At 41.2% G+C, this 23,958-nt stretch overlaps 1 protein-coding gene across 3 annotated transcripts in view; it reads left to right on the forward strand.

Annotated features, from left to right (window-relative positions):
• Positions 1-23,958, forward strand: part of LOC149201662 (uncharacterized) — a 245,000-nt gene that overhangs the window by 141,770 nt on the left and 79,272 nt on the right. For all 3 annotated transcript variants that reach the window (XR_016253877.1, XM_089402971.1, XM_089402972.1), the window contains one exon: positions 1,666-1,751. Coding sequence is in view for 2 of the 3 variants with exons in the window: in XM_089402971.1 (XP_089259097.1) it covers positions 1,666-1,751 (86 nt within the window). In the remaining variant the exon portion in view is untranslated. The remainder of the gene's footprint in view (positions 1-1,665; positions 1,752-23,958) is intronic.

The raw sequence follows: 23,958 nt of genomic DNA on the forward strand, positions 1-23,958 counted from the left end.
CCCTAAAGCAAATTAGAATTGATTGTGGGGTCCAATTTTCCTCCCCAAAAACATTCGCTGGCCATGCATATGCATGGCTGGCCGAGACGACTGGTCACCAACTTGGCCGGCTCGGTAACAAACCGGCCACCCGAGCCGTTTCCTCCACCGAGCTGACCCGGCTAGGCCTTTGGCTCGGTCTGGCTTGGTCAAGTCGGAGCCGGCTCAACCGTTTTTTAAAAACATTGCAAGGTACATAGAGGGTTTTGTGCTCTTGATTAAATACTAGTTCCATACCCTCGTACGTGACAAAATCTGATGGAAACATTGCAATCCCCCAAATCCTAAAATCTTGAAAAACTGTTAAGTTTGTTGGATTTTGAGTGAGATCTAAAATTCTACTTTCTCCATATGAAATCCAATGAAGTCAAAACCACTCTCAAACTTCCTGAGTCATTTCATGGTAAGGTTAAAAATTTAAGTAAAAGAATGGAAAAGAAAGATAACGAATGTAACTTTTAAGAATTTAACATTGCCATGAATTGCATAGCAATACCACGACCATAGGCTTGAATACTAGGCTGCTCCTCTCAATTTTATTCTTTTTGTTTCCTTAAAAAAATTGTATTTGGAACATCTTTGGTTGAATTGTACAGAATTAGACGATTTGGTACAAAACCAGCTGGCTCAATGAAGAAAGTCCGGTTCGACACCAAATCAGCCATTTCCTGTTCTGTACCTCAAATCAGACCGGTTTGGCCTCCAAACTGGTCGGACTGGCTAATTCCATTGGTTTCGGTCCTGTTCCGATAACATTGGCTAGAATATGACATGCAATCTTAGGTTTTGTAGAACCGTCTCTCACATGATGGGCGCTTTGTTTGAACTGATAATGCCAATTATTTATTTTCTAAGAAGCATGGATTTCATGTCCCATCTCATAAAAAAGAGCTCCTCTCATTTTAACTTTTGGGAGTTATTACTTATGATGTTGTGTGGCAATGTTCATTACCAAATCCTTGGCTAGAGAATGTGACCAAATAATAGGAAGTTGAATACATAATGCTGTTGAGTGAAGATAAGAGAGAAATGAAAACTGTGGTACTTATGCATCTTTAGCACAACATCTTTAGATCTACTTATTGTCCCTATTTTCCTCTCTTATCTCTTCTCTTGATGTCTAATTTTTATGCATATTGATATTTTGCATTTTCTTGTGTTCGTCACTTTTAGTTTCTTATTTGATTTTTGGTCCTAAAAGTAGATTGACACCATCTTGGTACATTTTATATTTTGGAAGACACTACTCGTGTGGCTAAACTATTAGCTCCCTAGTGTCTAGCATAGGTTTTTGCTCCTTTGAGAAAATACCTACATTCAGTATATCAGGAAAGCATTTGTTGTAATTCAAGTGTACCTATGGTTTCTTTGAAAGGAATGATTTGGTGTATTGGTATTGGTATTCAATTAATGTAGCCAACATGTTTCTAAACTTAGTATGTTAGTTTCATAGACATGCTGTTGATGGATAAATGTTCATTGTCTTTCCTCTTTCTTTCTCAGATACGAGGTAAATTTGATAAACATTTTTGTCAACCCAAATTTACAAACGGCTTTTAGTTTGCTTTTGTAACATAATACACATGCACATATAAAGTTGAATACCTTTGCTTTTTTCGTTTCCAGCTAAAGGTAGACAGTGAAGGCCCTTTGACACAGCATTCAATTGGTTATGCTCAACTTTTAGAGTCAGTTGCGAGGGCATTCTACAGGTTTGTTTCTTATATAAATTCCTCTTTTGACAGATGAATATGAGAGATGTCTTTTTCAATCTGATAAAGTACTACTTTCATTTAATTTTGTTATATGCTTAAGTTGATAGAAGTACCAGTGTCCAATTTGAGAGAAGTTGTTAACATTTTTCTTGTATTTAGGAAGTGTACTTTTAGGATAGGTATTAGGACATAGAATTTGATGAAAAATAAATGTATTACTCACGGTGTAGAGACCATGTAGAATCTAGTGGTGCTGTAAAGGCTGGTTAGTAATGAAGACCTTATCATATCTGCCTTTTGCAAGCATTAATGCAGTTATGTTTCTCCAATGTTTTACTTTCTCTAGGACCTTGCAACAGCTATTATAGACCATGACTTTATAGTTTTGTTGTAATATTGTTTCAGTGCTCTACTTTTTGTATGATGAAAAGTTTTTCATGTTTCCACTGTGCTTTACTCTTTGGAATATGACTTTCTTATTTTGATTTTGTTCTGTAATCTCTTAAATATGAAAGGAAGTTCTATCTATTAGGCTCAGTAAGCATGTTCCTATTATTGTTGCCTTCGCATGTGACAACGTTGTCTTAGTTTATGATTCAAGTTTCAGTTTAGTTTAACTTTCTCTATTTTCTATATATTGGAAACTAAATCAATTGTATTGGTCATATATGCATCATCCATGATAATTCATAATCATATGATGTCACAAATTTTCTTTATTTATTCATTCTCGTGTCAGCTTTCCCAAAAATAAGTATCTCATTCATTGAAGGGCATCTTTGACAATGAGGAGATGTAGTCCTTTTGTCCTTCATCAATCTGATATTTTTTAGATGATGAATGGATATTATGGATATGAGGGTACGTTGGGCATGTATATGGTGTATCCAATACGAATCCCCAAAAGTGGTTATTCCTCTATGAATGACATGGTTACTAGCATGTGTGGGTATGTATACACAGATGGATAATACAAAGGGAAATTCAAAAGTTGAAACAAAAATTTAAGGCTTGAACATCAAAATGTAAAATTCAAGAATCAAAAGAGCAGTAACTATTGTTCGGATAATACCAAGAGTCAAATAAATAGGATAATATTAAGAGTGAAATAAACATGTTATCATGTAATGTGATGCTATATGTATGTATTGATTAATTCTAGAGATCTGTTATGTAGAGCCACGTCAGTGACCATTTGCATAAATAGGTATTGTGTTGATTTAAACATGGATCTACATTGATAAATCACCTTTCACAATGTTTTCTCTGATGAATAGCCAACATTGATATCAAATCCAAACAATCAAACACCTTTGGTTGGAGATTAAGATTCTTATTCCCTGATGAGAGGGAAAGTCAAGTGATCCCAAGGAGAGATAATTGCTTCAAAGAGAATGAAAGACAAGTTTGATTATTCCTATTTTTAGGGTTGAGTTAATATTCTAAAAATTTTAAAGTTGACACTTGTAAGTGTTACCCACCATTTTGCAGGTAATATCCCTAGGAGAAATTTTTTCTACAAGATGGTCCTTAGTCGGCAACCAACAGCCCCTTGTAGCCATCAACTAGCTCATTGTGCCATTTCTTCGCCACCTAAGCCAACCATGTAGTCCCTCGCTCATCTGCCATGATCGTATGTTTGAAGGTGGGCCTCCCAAATGTAAAGGTATGCCTTGTCATTTTGAAATTGAGTTATGTAGTTTGCTTATCATGGACACTTTTGGGCATGGATTAATGGTGGGGGGGGGGGGTTTAATGAAAAGAATGGGCTAGGTCTGTGCTTCTATCCCCTAGACTCCTTGTAGGAATTAAACATGGATTCTCGTCTTGTGGGATCTCTTTCACTGACCATTTGGTTTTAGGGATGGTATTTCACGGGAAACCCCGATTTTGGTTGCGTGGTCCTGCTCCCTTATCCACTTATATTAACCTTTTTTTTATTATCCCATCCATCATTTCTCCTACCCAGGTCCACATTCCTCCATCGGGTCCACATAGGGTCAGCTCGCCCCTTCCCCTTTCCCACACTTTGGGTCATGGCCTGGAATGAAGCCGAGAGGTTGATGCAGCTGAAAAGAAAGTTAAAAGTATATATGGTCACATTCAACAAGAAAAGTACCACAAAATGCAAAAGATGGCTGAGACAAAAACATTTAGCACATGGGTAAAAGCTAATACACGAGCTCTACCCCATCATCATGGCCATCACCCTAGTTCCTACAGGTTTTTACAAACCTCCTTCATCATATAGGAACCCATGATTGTCCCAATCCCTGGTGGACGATGAACCGCCCCACCTTAAAAAGGGGATTCCACTACTATATCTTACACATCATGCTCTAACCCCTTGAGCCTCGAGCAGTTAATCAAAGAAAATCATAAAAAGGCAAACTGCATATAAAGGAGGGTGGAAAAATCAAGGTCGGGGCACCTCATGTAGCATGATTGCTCCCTCCTACACATTATAAACCCAAGTGTGGGCTTCCCTCTTATTAGCTACCTTTGTACCCCAACATGTGACCCAGAGTTGCCCCCTCTCATCCCCTACTTCATTCACCTATCTGTCACATGCCACCACCTTTTGACAGATGTACCTTGACTATATCATCCCCTTTAGAGGTAGAAACCACCTAACAGGGTGCTTGGTGTTGATTTTTGGTAGCGTCGGATGTGCTCTAAGTCTCAAAATATGCAGGGAGACTTAGACACATGCATTCTCCAATACCCAGAAATCGTTTTGGGAAATTCCACTTGGAGATAGTTTTATTAAAATAATTAATTATTTTTAATGGAACCCTAAGTATAAACTTAGGAAATTAAAATAATTAAAGGGTATTAATCTAACTGTGGGTGAAACTTTTAGAAGAAGACGAGGATCAAGCCAAAATGATCTAAGCCATTGATTAGAAGTTACTCTGGGTCATTGGTTGTCCAATAGAAAAATATAAGAGGAGGCTCAAGGGGCATTTCGAGAACATATCGAGTAGAGCTCAAAAGATTGAATTTCTGAAGGAAAACATCTGTCGGTGAGAAATTCGAAGTGAGCTTTTGCAATGAGGGGCAGGGATAGTTCTGGTTGGAGATTTCTCTTGATCTGAGAATACTCAGCAGAGGAGGCAGAGAGAGATCCGGGAGAGGCAGCACAAAGCCAGAAGAGGTTGACACAGGGCCACGCAGAGGCAACACAGAGCCTTGAGGAGGTCTGAAAATTTGCTGAAGGAATTGATATCAAAGCCCAGAAGTCGGGGTGTGAGACTGGGTGGTGAAAATCGAAGTTCCTGGGAAGCAAATCGATCAGCAGAAGAGGTGACGTAGTCCCTAGAGGTTGTGATGTTGGACTAACACAGTGACTTTGCAAAGGAAACGCCAAGGCAGCCAGGGGTTGTTCATTCAATGGCTGGATTAGTCAGATCTCCAATGATAGTGTGAGCCTTGAGGTAATCTCACTTATCTCTATGTTAATGACATTCTCTGTATTGGATAGCCAAGAAGGCATCTAGAGATTGTATTTAGAAATTACTAGTGCATAATAATAAAACACTCAGAGCTGTTGCACCTGTTTTCCCACACTGAGTTTTTTCGAGGACATTTGTCCAAAAATAACTATGTAGATGTGTTGTATTTCTTTCTTGTTCAGTTTCTTGTTTCCGCATTTTATTTAAATGGTGAAGGTTGCAGTGTATTAGTTTCGGTGTTTACTGTAGGAAACAATAAATAATTTTGTTAAGTAATTAACAAATAAAAGAAACGTAATTAGTTGTTGCAATAGGAATTTGGGCATCCAAATTTTCACATGGTATCAGAGCCGCAGGTGAAACAAGAGAACAGTGCCAGAAGAGCCCAATGCTGAAGGAGGGAGTTCAAAATTTCTAGAGAGGCAGCAACTCGAATCCTGAGAGGGATTGCGTAGTTCAGGCCAGAAGGGCTAGATTTTCGTGGTAAATCTCTTTCCGAGTGAGTTGACAGAGAGGTAGGCTTTCCAGATCGAAATCTGTCACAGTGGCAAAGGGAGCAGTGCAATACTAGCTTCAACAAAGAGGGTTTCCTGGTGTGACCTAGTTTTCTGCAAGCAGTTGCTGGGCAAAAAGACATTAGAAGGAAGAAGAGACACTTGAGGGAATTTCTTCCTTAGAGAATTCCTAGCCAAGGAATTCGAATTCTCGTTTACTGAGCAGCGATAGGAAAGAGGTCATTCGACTTTTTTTTCGAGTGGTAGAGATGGCAACCAGTGGATTGAGAGATCAGGATCAATTGGATGGTTCATCCAACTATGTGATCTAGAAGGCAAGGATGTCGTGCCTTTTGGATGAGCATTTTCTCAAGATCTACGTCAACAATGTGGTAGTTGAGCTCATAGATCCAGATCCGCTCAAGAAGTACAAGGGAAAAATGGCAAAGACCAAGAGAATGATCCTCAATGGAATGAAGGATCATATAGTTTGTCACATCGCTGGCAGAGATACTGCCAAGGAGATGTGGGATGCTTTGTCGACGCTATCTCAGGGATCTTCCGAGCAGCAGAAGATGAGGTCTATGTAGATGTATAAGGGAGAACGCATTGATCAATTCCTTACTAAGCTTCAGGAGAACCGAGACGTGCTAGCAGTTGTGGGGTCAACACCTCAAGGTTCTGAGATGGTAAGACTGGCCCTAAATTTAGTATCTGAGGAGTGGCAAGTTTTTGTCCAGAGCATCCTGGGCAGGGCGACTTTTCCAGACTGGGATGGAATGTGGGCAACTCTTAAGCAAGAGGAGATGAGGAGAGACTTGGTCAAGTGTAAACTTGACAGAAGCAACAACAGTGGGTCAAAGCCCAAGGAGGAGGAAGAGAATGCAACCCTCGCATTCAAGGGGCAACAAGGGTAGTGGATGAAGAAGAAAGATGTTTCAAAGATCAAATGCTTCAGGTGTGGTGAATTTGGTCACTGTGCAACACAATGTCCTCTAAGGAAGAAGGACAAGGATGAGAAGCATGATCCGAAAGTTACAGCCGCGGAGATTGAGGAGGAGGAGTTCGCCATGATAGCCCGGGCATCTCCAGGAAGGAGGTTGGGAGATTTAGAGCTGTAGTTCGAAAGGATTTCAGTTGGGTAAGAATCTTGAGGAGCCCACCTCTCGGATAAATCTCTTGCTACGGGAGCCCAAATCAGTAGTAGTAGGATGGACCGAATTAGTTGACGCAGAGGAGTGTCAGAGTGACAGTTGCAGTGGCTAAGAGCGCCAAAGACTGAGCAACGCAGAGCTAGAATTGGCAGTAGTGCAGTTGGCAGAAAGCAAAAGTCAGTAATAGCATAGAGGCTTCAAAGTGTTAGCATAGAGACTAGCAGTAGTTAGAACTCCAACAACGATATGTGTCATACTAAACACCAGTTCAGTAATTTGGGATGTTTTTCCGTTGCTGATGTAATAGCAACAACAATTGGAGAAGGTTGCAGTGCAGATGCAGTATTGGCAGTGGCAGTGCCAGCAGCAACATGGATGCAGAATTAAGAGGGAGTTGCAGTACGGATGTAGTGTTGACAGTGGCAGGGTCAACAACAGTACAGATGCAACATTTGTGCAGTAGTTGGTGGACAGGATGTCAGACATTAGCAACACAGAAGGAGATGCTACAGAACAAAGTGATTGTTCAATAGGGTGCATTGCTAGAGCACATTCCTTGCTAAGAGGGAGTGTTGATTTCTAGTAGCATGGATGTGCTCTAAGTCTCAAAATTTGGAGGGAGGCTTAAATGCATGCATTCTCCAATACCCATAAGTCGTTTTGGGAAATTCCACTCGGAGACATTTTTATTAAAATAATTAATTACTTTTAATGGGACCCTAAGTCTAAACTTAGGAAATTAAAATATTTAAAGGGTATTAATCTAATTGTGGGTGAAACTTCTAGAAGAAGACGAGGATCAAGCCAAAATTATCTAAGCCATTGATTAGAAGTTAATCTGGGCCGTTTGTTGTCCAACAGAAAGATATAAGAAGAGGCATGAGGGGCACTTGGAGAACAAATCGAGTAAAGTTCAGAAGATCGAATTTCTGAAGTAGAGTAGCTGTCGGTGAGAAATTTGAATTGAGCTTTTGTAGTGAGGGGCAGGGATAGTTCCGGTTGGAGATTTACCTGATCCAGGAATACTCAGCAGAGGAGGTAGAGAGAGATCCGGGAGAGGCAACACAGAGCCAGAAGAGGTTGATGTAGGGCCAAGCAGAGGCAGTGCCTTGCCAGAAGAGGCTGACAAAGGGCCACGCAGAGGCAGTGCAGAGCTGTGAGGAGGGTCGAAAATTTGCTGAAGGAATCGATTTCAGAGGCCAGAAGCCAGTGTGTGAGATCAGGAGGTGAAAATCGAGGTTGCTAGGCAGAAAATCGATCAGCAGAAGGGGTGATGCAGACCTTAGAGGTTGTGATGTTGGGTTGACGCAGTGACTGAGTAGAGGCAACCAGGGGCTGTTCATTTAGTGGTTGGATCAGTCAAATCTCCAGTGATAGTGTGAGGTAATCTTACTTATCTCTCTGTCAGTGATATTCTCTGTACTGGATAGCCAAGAAGGCATCCAGAGATTATATTCATAAATTACTACTGCATAATAATAAAACCCTCAGAGCTGCTGCACCGGTTTTTCCAGGGACATTTGCCCAAAAATAATTGTGTAGATGTGTTGTATTTCTTTCTTGTTCAGTTTCTTGTTTCCGCATTTTATTTAAATGGTGAAGGCTGTGGTGTATTAGTTTCGGTGTTCACTGTAGGAAACAATAAATAATTTTGTTAAGTAATTAACAAATAGAAGAAATGTAATCAATTGCTGCAATAGGAATTTCAGCATCCAAAATTTCACACTTGGTTAACCCATTTGCAGTTTATGAGACATTGGTAAATCTCCAAGCCCATTATGGAAGGGTAGGTCATTATCAAGTCCCCACCTGTGGTCCATGATTAGGTAAGCTCATTTACTCGATTTCTTTAATGACTTGTTGTACTGGAAAGCTAGGGGACGCATTGGATCTTATGCATGATTGCAGATGGTTTCCATTTGGGGTTTGGTCTCCCTATACGGGGTCCTAATTGTTCAGAAGGATACATTGGCACATGTAGGGTGAGCGTTGAGAGCCATTGGCCTCCACAACAGCAGAGTACACTCCATGGATCGCCACACCCACTCAAAGATTGCTCGTGGTTCACCTATTGGATGAGGAGGATGCACTTGATCCATCATGCCCAGCTGACCCTAGATCTACACCATACACTTGGAAGATGATCCAGAACTTCAACAATGATGTGGCATCAGCTACACCATCATCCTAGCCCTTGAGGGCAACCTACAAACATCTTCAATTTGTTTGGAGACCCATGAGGACACTTGTGTGCCCTTAGATGTCATTCGGAGCACCACAAGTTATCAAAAAGGGGCCACCCCCTTGTCCATTGCTTTTGAGGGTCCTTCCCTTCATTGTGGCACCCATGGACCTCATTAGGCCTCTTAGAGGGCCTTACAACATGCATAGATTATTATTTGACCTCTTGAGAGGCTTATCTTTTCATTCATGAGCTAGTTTGGTGGGTTGGTCACCAAAAGTTGTATTATTATTGTTGAAAAGTGTAACTAGGTTCAGTCTTCATAATGACATGTAATTGTGATTTTTGAAAAGAAGAAAAATAAAATTATTTTGTAATGCTTGCTTCATGGGTTTCATGAGCAAGAGATTTTATTTTTTAGATGGCTCCCATTGAGAGGGTTAGGATTTGTCATTAAAGTCAAAATAGTCAATGTCATGTATGGAGAGCCCTTCTTGGGCATGTTACAATTGTATACTAGTCTATAAGATTGTCAAATAGCCCTCTAAGACAAGCACTTGTTTCTCCTCTGCAAGTCGACTTCAAGATGAAGTAACAAACTCATGTCGGGTAACGTATTTGAAGACACATTGGTTCGAGATCACAGGTCGGGTTATTTATATGGATCAACAACTATATATACACGGTTGGGGTCTTCACATTTCCATAGTGAATAAGCTCAAATATCTCTGAGATTTTTGGATAACAATTAAAGTGAGAAGTTTAGATGGAACTCGAATAGATGAGGAAGGGACAACAAGTTTTTGTTAGGACTAATCACGGTCAAGATAAGTTCGTACCTCTCTGTATTTTTGTGGATAGTTACAGTCAAAAGAATTCAGATATCATTACAATCAAGCCACAGTTCGGTAAAGGAGACCATAGATTCGATGTTATATCACAGTGAGCTATTTTTCGTGCAATCATAGTGAGCAAGATTCAGTATCACCACAAGAAGGAACCACTATTTCAGTATCATAGTTTTGGTATCATCTCAATGAAAACGATCTGAGTGACATCACAAAAGTAAGGTCCTAGTAAGAAGGTCTCATAGTAAAGGAGATCTCGGTGTAAAGACAATGATACAATCTCGGTAATGAGAATGTCTCGATGCTAAGAAGGTTGAAGAGGAAGAGGATTCAAGAAGAAGGATGACTATCAAGAGAACTTGTGTCTTGGTCTTGGAGTGCCATCTAGGTCAAGGGTCTTGGTCTTGGTATTCGTCAATTGGAATCTCTATAAGAAGAATTTGTGTGGGTTTTCCTCTCAAAGAGTGAGAGGTTTTGGCCCTGGCTTATAACCTACATTCTGTGTCTCTTGTCTATTTATGTTCATGCATTGGTAGTTGTTTGATGACGAAGAATACTAATAACTGAAGTAAAGAAGATCCTAATCAAAATTGTAAAAAGAAGTTACTAATTAAGAGAAATCACCTACTACTATTGATGCCCTAGATTTCTCAACATGGTATCAGAGCTAAGGTGATAGTTAAGGAAGGGCATCTAATCAAAGAGACAAGGATTGAGTTTCAAGAATGGCATCAAAGCAAGTTGAAGGATATCAAAGCAAAAGTTCAAAGATCTACATTGAAGAATCAATCCCTAGATCAAAGAAAAAAAGTTTACTTCAAAGAAGTCTTGGGATCATCAATGAAATCAAGGCAACTAGAAGTCTACACCAAGAAAAGTGTTGGATCCTTTAGTCATCATCAAAAGGCCACAAAGACCCCTCATCAAGTTTAAGAGATCTACATCGCAAGGTAGCCCAAAGTATAGGCATCCAAAAGAAGTACTTTAAGAACATAGCTCACATCATCTTAAAGAAAATTGAAACCCTAAGAAGCATTCTTGGGATCCAATCTCAATCAACTTGAAGTTGAAGGTTGTTCATCCATAAAAGGCTAAATCGAAAGGCGTTGTCATAAAAAGGGCAATCTTCTCTTTATTGAAGCAAGGATTTCATTTGGAAGAAGATCATCCAAAAGAAGGTAGTCTCCCCTCGTTGAAGCAAGGACCTCCTTATCCTTAAAAAGGATCATCTGAGAAGCATCAAGTCATCTTCATCGATCATCATCAACAAATAAATCAAGTTGAAGATTTTATCTTCACTTAACAAGTAAGTATCTTTATTCTATAATCTAAATCTGGTAAAATGACTTCGTTCTGCAAGGAGATCTATAAGCTAGTTGGGTCATCGAACTTCTTTGCATGGAAAGGGAGGATAGACATAGTCCTGAAAGAAAGTAAAGTCATTTCAATGGAAAAGTTTCCAAACCATCCAAATGTCAAGCATTAACTGAATACATGGAAAGGGATCAAAGGTCTCAAGGGATTCTTATGAAATCAATCAAAGTTCCCCTCATCCATGTATAGCAGGATTGGAGACATTAAAGAGATATATGATAAATTGGTAGAACTATTCTTTGAAGATGCGATAAAGAAGGTCATATCACTTAGATCTTAACTACACAAGATCTTAATTGTTCTAAATACACTAACTAATAAACAAGGTAACAAATGTGTATGAGGATAAGAAGGTTGTCCATTTCAACAACTTGTGGTTTCCATGCAAGTAGAAGAAGACAGGTTGAAGGCAAAAAGGATTCAGACATTTTTCGAAAGGAAAAGAAGAACATAGCTAAGATTCAATGCTATGAGCGTTACAAAAAATATTGTCCTAAGCTTAAGAAGGGCAATAACACGGAAGATAGAGAAGAAGTCCATTTCACCAAAGAAGTGGAGGAAGCTAAAAGAAGGAAGTCCAAGAAAGAAGAAAAGCATTAGAAGTAAGAGCTCGTGGCATCACCATAGGAAACATGAAGGATGCCTGGAACAAAATCTATGGTAGTCAACTATGAAGGATATAGCTCTTGGGATCTTCATTCAAAACTTAAGAAAAGGAAGAAGTCATCCAAGACAAGGCTAATCATACATCAAAAGGGTAACATCTATTGGATAAGGATATGCAAAATCCTCAAGATTCTTTGATGTAATCTTCATTAGAAGTTTCACCAATCTAGAGACGAAGCAAGTGTTGGGATGATGGTATGATGACATAAGATGAAGCAAATCAAGGGGTTGAAGCTCTTTGCAATCAATGAAGTTGCTGAAAGAAGCCTCGATGACCTAAAGGTAAATAAGGTATGTATGCTTGTATTTGATATTATAAAGTCATGTTGTATGGTTGCAGGTAACATGGATCACTGCTCTATCTTGAGAAGCATGATCAAAGGAAATGAATCTCCTCCTATGAAAGGATGCCGGAAGGCATGGGTTACACTAGATGAAATCAACATAATATGTCCTCATATGTAAATGAAGTGGTTAACAGTAATTAGAGGAACTTTGATTGAAAGTTCTTGGTAATGAAATATGTGAAGAAAGAAAGGAAGAGATCATAGAATATGCGACCATGGAAGAAGGAATTCAACATCCCAGACCAAGAAGATTTGACTAGGAGATCTCTCGGAAATATATGAAGACTCCGATTAAAGACTGAAAAAATGGAGACCGTTGACAATGGATATCTTTGGGAGATATGTCAACATGTATGCAGGATGCTGATGCAAACTGGAAGATGTCATGATGAAAGACCATCACAAAGGTAATTTTGATTTAAGTGTTCATTTCTTATTTTTGAGCAAATATCTGGATGGGCTTATGTAGGATTGCCAAAGGAAGAACTGTGGATGTCTTCCTAGAGGACCATGTAGAAGGATGTAAGATCCTTCTGAAGAAAATGGTATGAAGAAGTCATCGTGACATGAAGCAAGGTGAAGTGTAGAATGATGAATCACTTTTTGATGAAGGGAATGATGATATGACTAACTCATGAATGAAAGCGATGAATGGTCTGTGCCCTATGAAGAAGTCCCAAAAGATGAAGACTCCAAGAAAAAGAAATTCATGACATCAAAGGAATGAGTTCTTCAAGCAGCTGGTTGTGAAGAGTTGTTGTAGATCCCTAATTAAGAGGGAGCCTGGAAACAAGTTTCTTACTTGGAAGAAACTTGGAAATTCCTAAGCCAAGAGGGAGCTTAGGTACATTCCTTTATTGGAATTGATATGTCCTACCTAATTGAGACAGAGAGATAGACACATCATTCTAGTCTTCACCTGGGAAGACAAAATGAGAGGATTGGGTAATCATTTGGCATTCGATACTCTCTGAGGATGAGATAGGGAAACCAAGATAAGAGGAGTCGTGGAGGACCGATATTCTTTGAGGATTAGGGAATCTAAGATAAGAATAGTCCTGATGGAACACACCCTGAGAACTAGGGTGGGGTATGTTCTGAGAGAGACAATTATGAGAGTGTCTATAAATCAATGGTCTCGCCAACATTGAACTCAGATCTGTGGAGAGATAGAGCTCTTAGTTAAGGCCTTGCTATGTAACAATGCTAGTTGATATGATGCTATATAAATGGGTTACCAATCCGACTCTTCTTATGAGAAATTATTCAGATTGAGAATGACCAAGTACCATTATGAATACCTCCCTAGTTAAGAGGGAGTGTTGAAAAGTGTAACTAGGTTCGGTCTTCATAATGACATGTAATTGTGATTTTTGAAAAGAAGAAAAATAAAATTATTTTGTAATGCTTCCTTCATGGGTTTCATGAGCAATAGATTTTATTTTTTAGATGGCTCCCATTGAGAGCCTTAGGATTTGTCATTAAAGTCAAAAGAGTCAATGTTATGTATGGAGAGCCCTTCTTGGGCATGTTACAAATGTATACTAGTCTATAAGATTGTCAAATAGCCCTCCAAGACAAGCACTTGTTTCTCCTCTGCAAGTCGGCTTCAAGATGAAATAACAAACTCGTGCCAGGTAACCTATTTGAAGACACATCAGTTCGAGATCATAGGTCGGCTTATTTATATGGATCAACAACTATATATACATGGTTGGGGTCTTCGCATTTCCACAGTAAAGAAGCTCAGATATATTTGAGATTTTCGGTAACAATTAAAGAGAGAAGTTCAAATGGAACTCGGATAGATGAGGAAGGGACAACGAGTTTTTGTTAGGACTAATCTCAGTCAAGATAAGTTCGGACCTCTTTGTATTTGGGTGGATAGTTATAGTCAAAAGAATTGGGATATCATTACAGTCAAACCACAGTTTGGTAATGGAGACCACAGATTCAATGTTATACCACAGTGAGCTAGTTTCAGTGCTATCATAGTGAGCAAGATTCAGGATCATCACAAGAAGGAATCTCTATTTTGGTAACATAGTTTTGGTGTCATCTCAGTGAAAAGGATCTCAGTGACATCACAGAAGTAAGGTCTTAGTAAGGAGGTCTCACAGTAAAGGAGATCTCGATGTAAAGACAGTGATATGATCTCAGTAATGAGAATGTCTCGATGCTAAGAAGATCGAAGAGGAAGAGGAGTCAAGAAGAAGGATGACTATCAAGAGAACTTGTGTCTTGATCTTGGAGTGGCATCTAGGTCAAGGGTCTTGGTCTTGGTATTCGTCAATTGGAATCTCTATAAGAAGAATTTGTGCGGGTTTTCCTCTCAAAGAGTGAGAGGTTTGGCTTTGGCTTATAGCCTACATTCTATGTCTCTTGTCTATTTATGTTCATGCATTGGTAGCTGTTTGATGAAGAAGAATACTAATAACTCAAGTAAAGAAGATCCTAATCAAAATTGTAAAAGGTACTCACAAGCAATTACTAATTAAGAGAAATCACCTAATACTATTGATGCCCTAGATTTCTGAACAATTACCACATTATTTTATTTTTGGGGCTTATGTAGGCCAAGGAGGCTAATTCAAACTTCTTAGATGCGTACAAATACAAGTGAAGTGAGATCATTTTTTATCATCACTTTGGATTGGATCTCTCTCTTCTTTAGAGAATTTCACACTTTTCGCTGTCGGATGAATTAGAGCATTTATGGATGAATTTTGATGTATGGTTATTGGTTTATCTTCTCTTGGAGCTTCTTTATTGTCATTTGTGAATGGTTGGATATACTCTATTGCATGTAAGTACGAAATTTTGATGTTATTCTTGTTACTTTTGTCATATATGTTGGATGGGATTTTCGTTGTGTTAAGGCTAATTGTTGCATGTAAATAATTGCTTAATATTGCGGGATTGTCTCTATTATAACGTTCTCTCCATGTATTGGCCCATGTAGTATGAGCGAAATCTCCTAGAGGTAAAATTTTTCTTTGATAAGCCATTCCTCTTGTGCATTTGAACTATAAATGCTGCAAGATTGCTTTCACTTGACCCAGAGGGTTTGTGAAGTAATTTTGAGGCCTCCTTGACTAGAACCAAGAAATCTTACACATAATCAACATCGGCTCCATTCTCCCAAGTAATAAGGCACTGATCTACCAAGGGTGGTAACCAAAACTCCTATTATTTCACCTTCTCCCAAGTCTAGCGACATTGGGGCGCCTAGGGCATCAATTTCCCACCAAAATAGCCACTAAAAAAATTGATCTCATAGGGTCTCCTGTGCTGCCCTTTGTTCTAGCCCTCCTCCAACTTTGAAGATATTCCGACGGTGGAGTTGGGAGAAAAGCCAAGCCCTAGCTTCAAGGCCAAAACTTGCCTTGCCATCCCCAAGGCTAGCACTTCCAAGGTTCAAAGCAACCTCATTGAGTGAAATACTTTCTTTGATCCTTCCCACCTTATCTAGGGTAAGAAAATCATTAGTTATTTCATACTTTCCTCATACCCTAGACCAGGTCCATGTGGCCTCGTGTGGTCCCGCTCCTTCAAAGGACCATTCTTTAGGAACCATCTGCGATACCAACTTTAAGAAGGATTTATGGTGCGGGAAACTCCTTTCAAAGCCTATTACCATACACCTAACCCCAAAAATCCTTTCCCTAGAAGCACATAATACCTTCCTTAGAAAGCAAGCAAGATCCATTCTTCAAAAGCTTCTTGGAAAGGGTCTGGGTCACTCATATCCATTGACTTATCATTCATTGGTGATTCCATACATATCAGGTCTCCTACCATCGGTGAAAGTTCATAATATAGAAGGGAGCCTTTGTTGAGGTGACAATGGGCTAAGACTCCATTTGTTGCCCTTCGCCTAGCATTTGCCCTTTAAGGATTCCCCTTGGGTCCCCTGCTAGTTTGAGCGGTAACATTCTGGCACCGCTGCTGGGGACACGAGACGTGTGTTTTGTTTCTTGTAAAACATATTGACGTATCATTATTGGCAACTATGCTTGAAGAACGAAGCCCTAGTTCTTCATTGAACTTTAAAGCTAATGCTTTGTAGCATGAAGCAAGCTTCTATTAGGGCACTTTGATTCACCTTGGCGACTCCATTATAATCTTAATATGCAAAATCATAGAAAATGGAGATTTCTCACGGTCCTATATTTGAAAAACTCAATAATCAAGAGATTCAAGAGTTGCAAAAGAAAGTTGTGGAATATATAGAAACTTTTCAAAATATGTTGGAAAGCATGGATATGGAACACATGCTCAGGTTTTATAGGTTGCAAAAAGTACAACTCGACATAGTAAGGTGTTCTTATGTAGAGGATCCTAGTCGTCTCCTTGACCTTGCTTATGTAACTTGTGCTGTGAATATTCTGGGCAACCTCATCAATAACAAGGTGAAAGGGAATTCCTCCTCTTAGGATGACGAAGAATTGGATCCCACTAGCCTCCAAGTCACGCAAGAAAGAATGGATGAATATAGTAGGTCATGCAAGGAGGTAGTAAGGGAATATAATTCTAATGAGGTTTCTCCTTCTTATATGATGAAGAAGTAAAGCTTCATAAGATGAAATGTGAATATAAAGGGAACCCTACTAATGCTCTCCTCTTAGAAGCATACTACCAAAATCATGTAACAAATACCTTAGCCATTATTCTTCAAGAAAAGAGAGAAGAAGGGAGGTCCCGTTGGTCAACCAACCAAGATGAAGATGACCTTGAGGACCTCGGTGATGAGCAAGAAGATGAGTCCTCGTTTGGCGTGCAAGACGAGTAGGATGATTTTGAGAGCACATGGGTTGAGGACAATGAAGACATGGAAAGTAAGGCCAAGGCCCGAGACTGACCTTACCTTTCTCAAGGATATCTCTCCTGATGACTCTCCTTTTGAAAACCTTGAGGAAGGCGATCATGTGAACTCCTTGGAGAATGACATTAGAGATTATTTCCGCATTGAAAAGGAGAAATGTGAGATTATTGGGCCCCAATTTGATTGTGCTTCCGTTTACGATACTAAAAAGGAAGATGAGATTGAGATTGGTTTTCCCTTTATCCCAGACATTACTTGTGATGATATACCCATCGATGCCTTTGGGAAAGAGAATTATTATTTTCCCTTGCATGAAGGAGGACAATTGGAAGTGATTGATTCTCCTTTTAGCGAAAGCCCAATCTTTGATGCTTATAATGAGGAAAGAAACATGTTGGAATTCTAAGTCTAATTGTTAGAAACCCTTCATGTACTTTTCTGATTTATTTTTGCCTACTTGTTCTGATTAATTAACAAGTTATTTACCATGTAAATACTGAAAATAAATACAAGGACTTTCTCAACACATTACAGATCATCAACTAAAGGAAACAAAACAAGCACACAAATGACACTGTTGTTTTTGGACCAATGTCCCTAGAAAAACCCAATGCGGGAAAACTAGTGCAGTTATCTGAGGGTTTTATTATTATGCAGTTTCTGAATACAATATGGGTGCCAAAACCGGCTCACCCAATAGAGAATAATCTCGGCAATAGTACCTCTCTACTCAGAAGCAGATATTCTGGCTGAAACCTCGTATAAATACTCTGATGTTGAAGTTTAAAAGTTTACTTAGTTTAGAAACCCTTCATGCACCTTTTCTGATTTATTCCTTCCTACTTGTTATTTTCTTTAACAAGTTATTTACAAAGTAAGTACTGAAAATAAACACCAGTGCATGCTCAACATATTACATATTAGCAACTAAAAGAAACAAGAACAAACACACCACATGACACCATTATTTTTGGACCAATGTCCCCGGAAAAACCTAATACAAGAAAAATGGTGCAACTATCAGAGGGTTTTCTTATTAAGCAATATCAGAGTACAATCTGGGTGCTGAAATTGGCCTACCCAACAGAGAATTTCCTTAGCAGCTATACCTCACAGTTTGAGAGAAATCTCCTGGTTGAAACCCCAGAAAATCCTTTCGGCAGCTCCTCAGCACAAAACTGCTCTGCAACAATAGCGTTTGCCCAATCTGGAGTGCATCAGCCCCTCTCTGTCTCACGCTGGCCCTGTGTCAGCCTTTCTAGACCTGTGTCAGCCCCAAGAGGCCTGCGTTAGCTCTAGGAGCCTCTACGTCAACTGCGCTGGCCCCTCTGGTGCTCTGCGCAGCACTTGGCTGCCTTCGCGTCACCCTCCTTGGCTACTGCGCTGCTCTCCCGACACAATCTCTACCTTCTCTGTTTCTCTATACTCAATGCCCCTCAACTGCTCTCCTGATCACTAATTCTATCTCTCTTAGCAAACCTCGCTCTAGAGAATAGAATGACTGATCATCTGGTGTCTCCTCTAAGTGACCCTCAAGCCTCCTCTTATACTTTTCCTGTGGACATCTCAACGGCCGAGATTAAGTCCCTAATCAACGACTAAGATTAGATCTGGCTTGATCCATGTCTTTTGGACCATTCTAACACAGATTCATATTAATACACATTAATATTTTATTTTCCCTAAGTTTAGACTTAGGGACTCCATTAAAAATATTAATTATTTTAATATGTCCTGATCTGTTTAGAATCTGCCCAAACCATTTTTGGGTATTGGAGATCTCATGTTCCCCAACCTCTCCACCAAATTTCGTGGCTAGAGCACATCCAGTGTTACCCCAAATCAACACTCCCTCTTAGCGAGGACTGTGCTCTAGCAATACTCCTCACTGATTATTACTCTGATCATTCGGCATCCGTACCTGTGTTGATGCTAGGCCTTCCTACCCAACATCCTCTGCATTGCTGCCTCCTGTATTGCTGCCCATGGTTCTACCATTGCCACTGCTGCATCTGTATGACAGCTCCCTCTACATCCGTGTTGTTGCTAGTCCTTTCTCCCAGCACTGCACCTCCTCTCATCATGTTACATCGTGCTGCCTATTGTTGCACTGCAACTCAGTTATTGAGAAGTAACTGATATCCCAACTGACCTCCTTGTTGGGCTAGGAACACCCACTGATGCTGAAGCTCCCTCTGTCGCTGACAAGTGCTCCCTCACTCTGACCTCTATGTTGTTGCAACACCTCCCTTCATCTCGTACCGTTGCACACCTCTCTGTGCCTTCTTTTACTGGTGCAACACTCTTGTGCCTCCCGCTCTGCTGCAAAGCCTGCTAGCTTTGTGTTGTCTCGGGACTCCTACACTGTAGCTCTCTCTGCTACTCCATCCGCATCTATCTCTACCCACTCAGCCAATTCTGCTACTCCTCATCAGAGCTCCTGTAGCAAGGTCTAATCCAAGAGGCTGGGTACCTCAAGGATCCTGCCCCTCATCGCCTGTAGTCCGCCTGACTACAACTTGATGTCTGCCCACTTCCACTCAAGTGGTGCGTGTGCACTCATGGCACAATCATCATCTGTCAAAACTTCCTTCTCTACTTGTGCTGGCGCTACCTTAGTCTCGAAAGACTCTCCCTTACTCTTCTTCCTTGGGCACTGGGTCGCATAATGACCCATCTCCCCACAGTGGAAGCACTTGATCTTGGAGAGATCTTTCTTCTTCCGCTTCTCCTGCTTTCCCTCAGATGCTAGGGCCACATCCTCCTCCTCCTGCTTGACCTTGATCCCTTTGCTACTGCTACTTGTCTTCGACTGCCATCTGATCTCTTCCTGGCGAAGAGCTACCCACATCTCGTCCCAAGGTAGGAGAGTCCCTCTGCCCAGGATACTCTGGACAAACACTTCCCAATCTTCTAAGACAACATTTAGGGTTGTCCTCACCATAAGCTCCTGATCCAGTGTCGCTCCTATAGCAGTCAACTGGTCTCGGATCTCATTCAGTCCTCCGAGGAAGGTGTTAATCAATTGACCCTTCTTCGTCTGATACAACCTCATCTGGTTCTCGAGCAGCATTCTTCTCTGCACAGAATTATGCTGGTAGAGGTTCTTGAGAGCCTCCCACATCTCAACTGTCGTTTCCTTCTCAGCTATATGTGGTACCACATGATCCTTGACCATGTCAAGGATAACGCACTTGGCCCTCGCCATCGCCTCTTTGTACTTTTCGTTATCATTGGGGTCGACTGGGATAGCTATAACCTTCAAGGTGAAGTTCTTGACACGATTCCTGTCAAGCACTGATAAGATTCTGGCCTTCCAGACTGCGAAGTTCGATGCTCCGTCCAGTCTATCCTGGTCTTCTACCTTGTGTAGTGCCATGACGCTCCTCTACTTCCCTCCTGGAAGTTCTCTGTTCGACTACTCTGAGTCTCTACTTCTCATCTAGAAGTTCTCTTCTGGACTTCCTCTAAGTCCTGATTTCCCTCCTGGAAATCCGTTTGCCACTTATCAAGATGCCTCCTACTCTGATCATCTTGTGCAACTGCACTACTGATCCAGGTTCCTCGGCTAGAAACCCTCGGTGACAACTCCTCTAGCCTTGCTCTGTCAAGTACTGTTCTGACTACAATACCTCACTAGCTCCACTCTGCAATATCTTTGCAGCCTTCTAGACTCCAGCAACTACCTCTCTGTGAACTGCATCAGCCCCTCTCTACCTCACGCTGGCTTTGCATCACCCCAAATGGGTCTGCATTAGCCTTGGGATGCCCTGCATCAGCAACGCTGGTCTCTCTGAGACTCTATGCAGCTCCCAACTTATTCTGCGTAGCTGTGGCTGGCTCTGCGTCACACTCAGGACAACTGTTTTCTGCTGCTACTGCTCCGCTCGGTTGATGTCTCTTAGTCCTCTTGTGATCTGCAATCATGCTCTGATACCATGTTGAAGTTTCAAAGTTTACTTAGTTTAGAAACCCTTCATGCACCTTTTTTGATTTATTCCTACTTACTTGTTATTTTCTTTAACAAGTTATTTACAAAGTAAATACTGAAAATAAACACCAGTGCATGCTCAACATATTACAGATCAGCAACTAAAAGAAACAAGAACAAACACACCACATGACACCATTATTTTTGGACCATTGTCCTCGGAAAAACCCAATGCGGGAAAACCGGTGCAGCTATCTGAGGGTTTTCTTATTAAGCAATATCAGAGTACAATCTAGGTACCGAAACTGGCCTACCCAATAGAGAATTTCCTTAGCAGCTATACCTCAGTTTGAGAGAAATCTCTTGGCTAAAACCCTGGAAAATCCTTCCGGCAGCGCCTCAGCGCAAAACTGCTCTGCAACCCCAGCGTCTGCCCAATCTGGATTGCGTCAACCCTTCTCTGTCTCACATTGGCCCTACGTCAGCTCTGGGAGCCTCTGCGTCAGCTACACTAGCCCCTCTGGTGCTCTGTGCAACACTTGGCTGCTTCTGCGTGAGCCCTTGTTGACTCTACATCACCCTCCTTAGTTGCTGCGCTGCTCTCCCGGCACAATATCTGCCTTCTCTCTTTCTTTGTATTTAATGCCCCTCAGTTGCTCTTCCAATCACTGATTCTATCTCTCTTAGCAAACCCCACTCTAGAGAATAGAATGACTGATCAGCTGGTGTCTCCTCCAAGTGACCCTCAAGCCTCCTCTTATACTTTTTCCCGTTGACATCTCAATGGCCTAGATTAAGTCCCTAATCAACGACTAAGATTAGATCTGGCTTGATCCATGTCTTTTGGTCCATTCTAACACAGATTCATATTAATACACATTAATATTTTATTTTCTCTAAGTTTAGACTTAGGGACTCCATTAAAAATATTAATTATTTTAATATCTTCTGATCTGTTTAGAATTTGCCCAAACCCTTTTTGGGTATTGGATATCTCATGTGCCCCAACCTCTCCACCAAATTTTGTGGCTAGAGCATATCCGATGCTACCCCAAATAAACACTCCGACAACTCCCAGCTATAATTTGCCCCACGAAAACCCCAGCGTTAGCCCTTTCTGGCCCAGCATCTGCCTAGCGTCACCTTGGCTTGCTCTGCGTCAGCCTCTAAAGGCACTGCGTCAGTGCTTAGAGCCTCTGCATCACCCACGTTGGCTCTCTGAGGCACTACGTAGCTCTTGGTTGCCTCTACGTGAGCCCTTTCTGGCTCTATGTGATCCTCTGGCTAGCTCTCCGTCCCTCTCTCCCGGCTTCTTCCTTGATCCTCCTAGTACTATCTTTGCCTCTCTGCTTCTGTATTCACTGCCCCTCAGCTACAACTCTGATCACTCTTTTGACTTCCTCAACAAACCCTACCCTAGAAAATCGAAGTCTTGATCAGCTCGATGTGTTTTGCAAGTGACCCTCAAGCCTCCTCTTATACTTTTCTTGTTGACAATTCAACGGCTGAGATTAAGTCCCTAATCAACGGCTAAGATTAACTCTGGCTTGATCCATGACTTTTGGACCCTTGTAACACAATTTTATATTAATTCACATTAATCTTTTATTTTCCCTAATTTTAGACTTAGGGACTCCATTAAAAATATTAATTATTTTAATATCTCCCAAACTGTTTAAAATCTGCCCAAAGCATTTATGGGTATTGGATATCTCATGTGCTTTAGCCTCTCCACCAATTTTCATGGCTAGAGCACATCCGATGCTACCCCAAATCAACACTCCCTCTTAGCGAGGACTATGCTCTAGTAATACTCCTCATTGAGTATCACCCTGATCATCCGGCATCAGTCCTTATGCTGATGCTAGGCCTGCTACCCAACATTCTCTACACTGTTGCATTATGTATTGCTATCCATGGCCCTACCACTGCCACTGCTGCATTTGTACGACAGCTCCCTCTATATCCGTGCTACTACCCATGGCCCTGCCACTATCATTGTTGCATCTGCACTGCATCCCCTTCTCACACTGCATCATGCTACCCATAGCACTGCCACTGCTAACTGTTGCACTACAACCCAGTTACTGAGAAGGAAGTAACTGATGCACCCAACTCTGACATCCCTGTCAAGCTAGAGACTCTCCCGATGTTGAAGCTCCCTCTGCCGCTAACAAATGCTCCCTCTACTGACCTCTACACTGCTGCAACAATTCCATGCATTTTGCACCGTTGCACACCTCTCTATGCCATCCTGCACTGGTGCAATACTCCCGTGCTTCTCGCACTATTGCATCCTACTAGCCTCTGCACTGTCCTGGGACTCCTGCACTGTAGCACGTTCTGTCACTTTATCAACATCCGTCTCTACTGACATCTACCAGTCCTGCTGCTCCTCTTCGGGGCTCCCATAGCATGGTATAATCCAAGAGGTTGGGTACCTTGAGGATCCTGCCCCTCATCGGCTGTAGTCCTTCTAACTACAGCTCTATGTCTCCCCACTTCCGCTCAAGTGGCGTGTGAGCACTCATGGCACAGTCATCATTTGTCTCCAATTCCTTCTCCGCCTTTGCTGGCACAGCCTTCGTCTCGGAAGCCTCTCCTTTTTTCTTCTTTCTCGGACACTAGCTCGCATAGTGACCTAGTTCCCCACAGTTGAAGCATTTGACCTTGGTGAGGTCCTTCTTCTTCCGTTTCTCCTGCTTTCCCTCAAATGCTAGGGCAACATCCTCCTCTTCCTCCTTCTTGACTTTGATCCCCTTGCCACTGCTTCCTGCCTTGCTTAGCCTTCTGATCTCTTCTTGGCGAAGAGTCGCCCACATTTCCTCCCAATCTAGAAGGGTTGCCCTGCCTAGTATGCTCTGGACAAACACCTACCAGTCTTCTGAGACTACGTTCAGGGTTGTTCTCACCATCAATTCTTGATCC

Source organism: Pinus tabuliformis, chromosome 2_1 (genome assembly GCF_031772625.1).
Source record: "Pinus tabuliformis cultivar Carrire ecotype Pingquan chromosome 2_1, CPIR1, whole genome shotgun sequence".
Lineage (NCBI taxonomy): Eukaryota > Viridiplantae > Streptophyta > Pinopsida > Pinales > Pinaceae > Pinus > Pinus tabuliformis.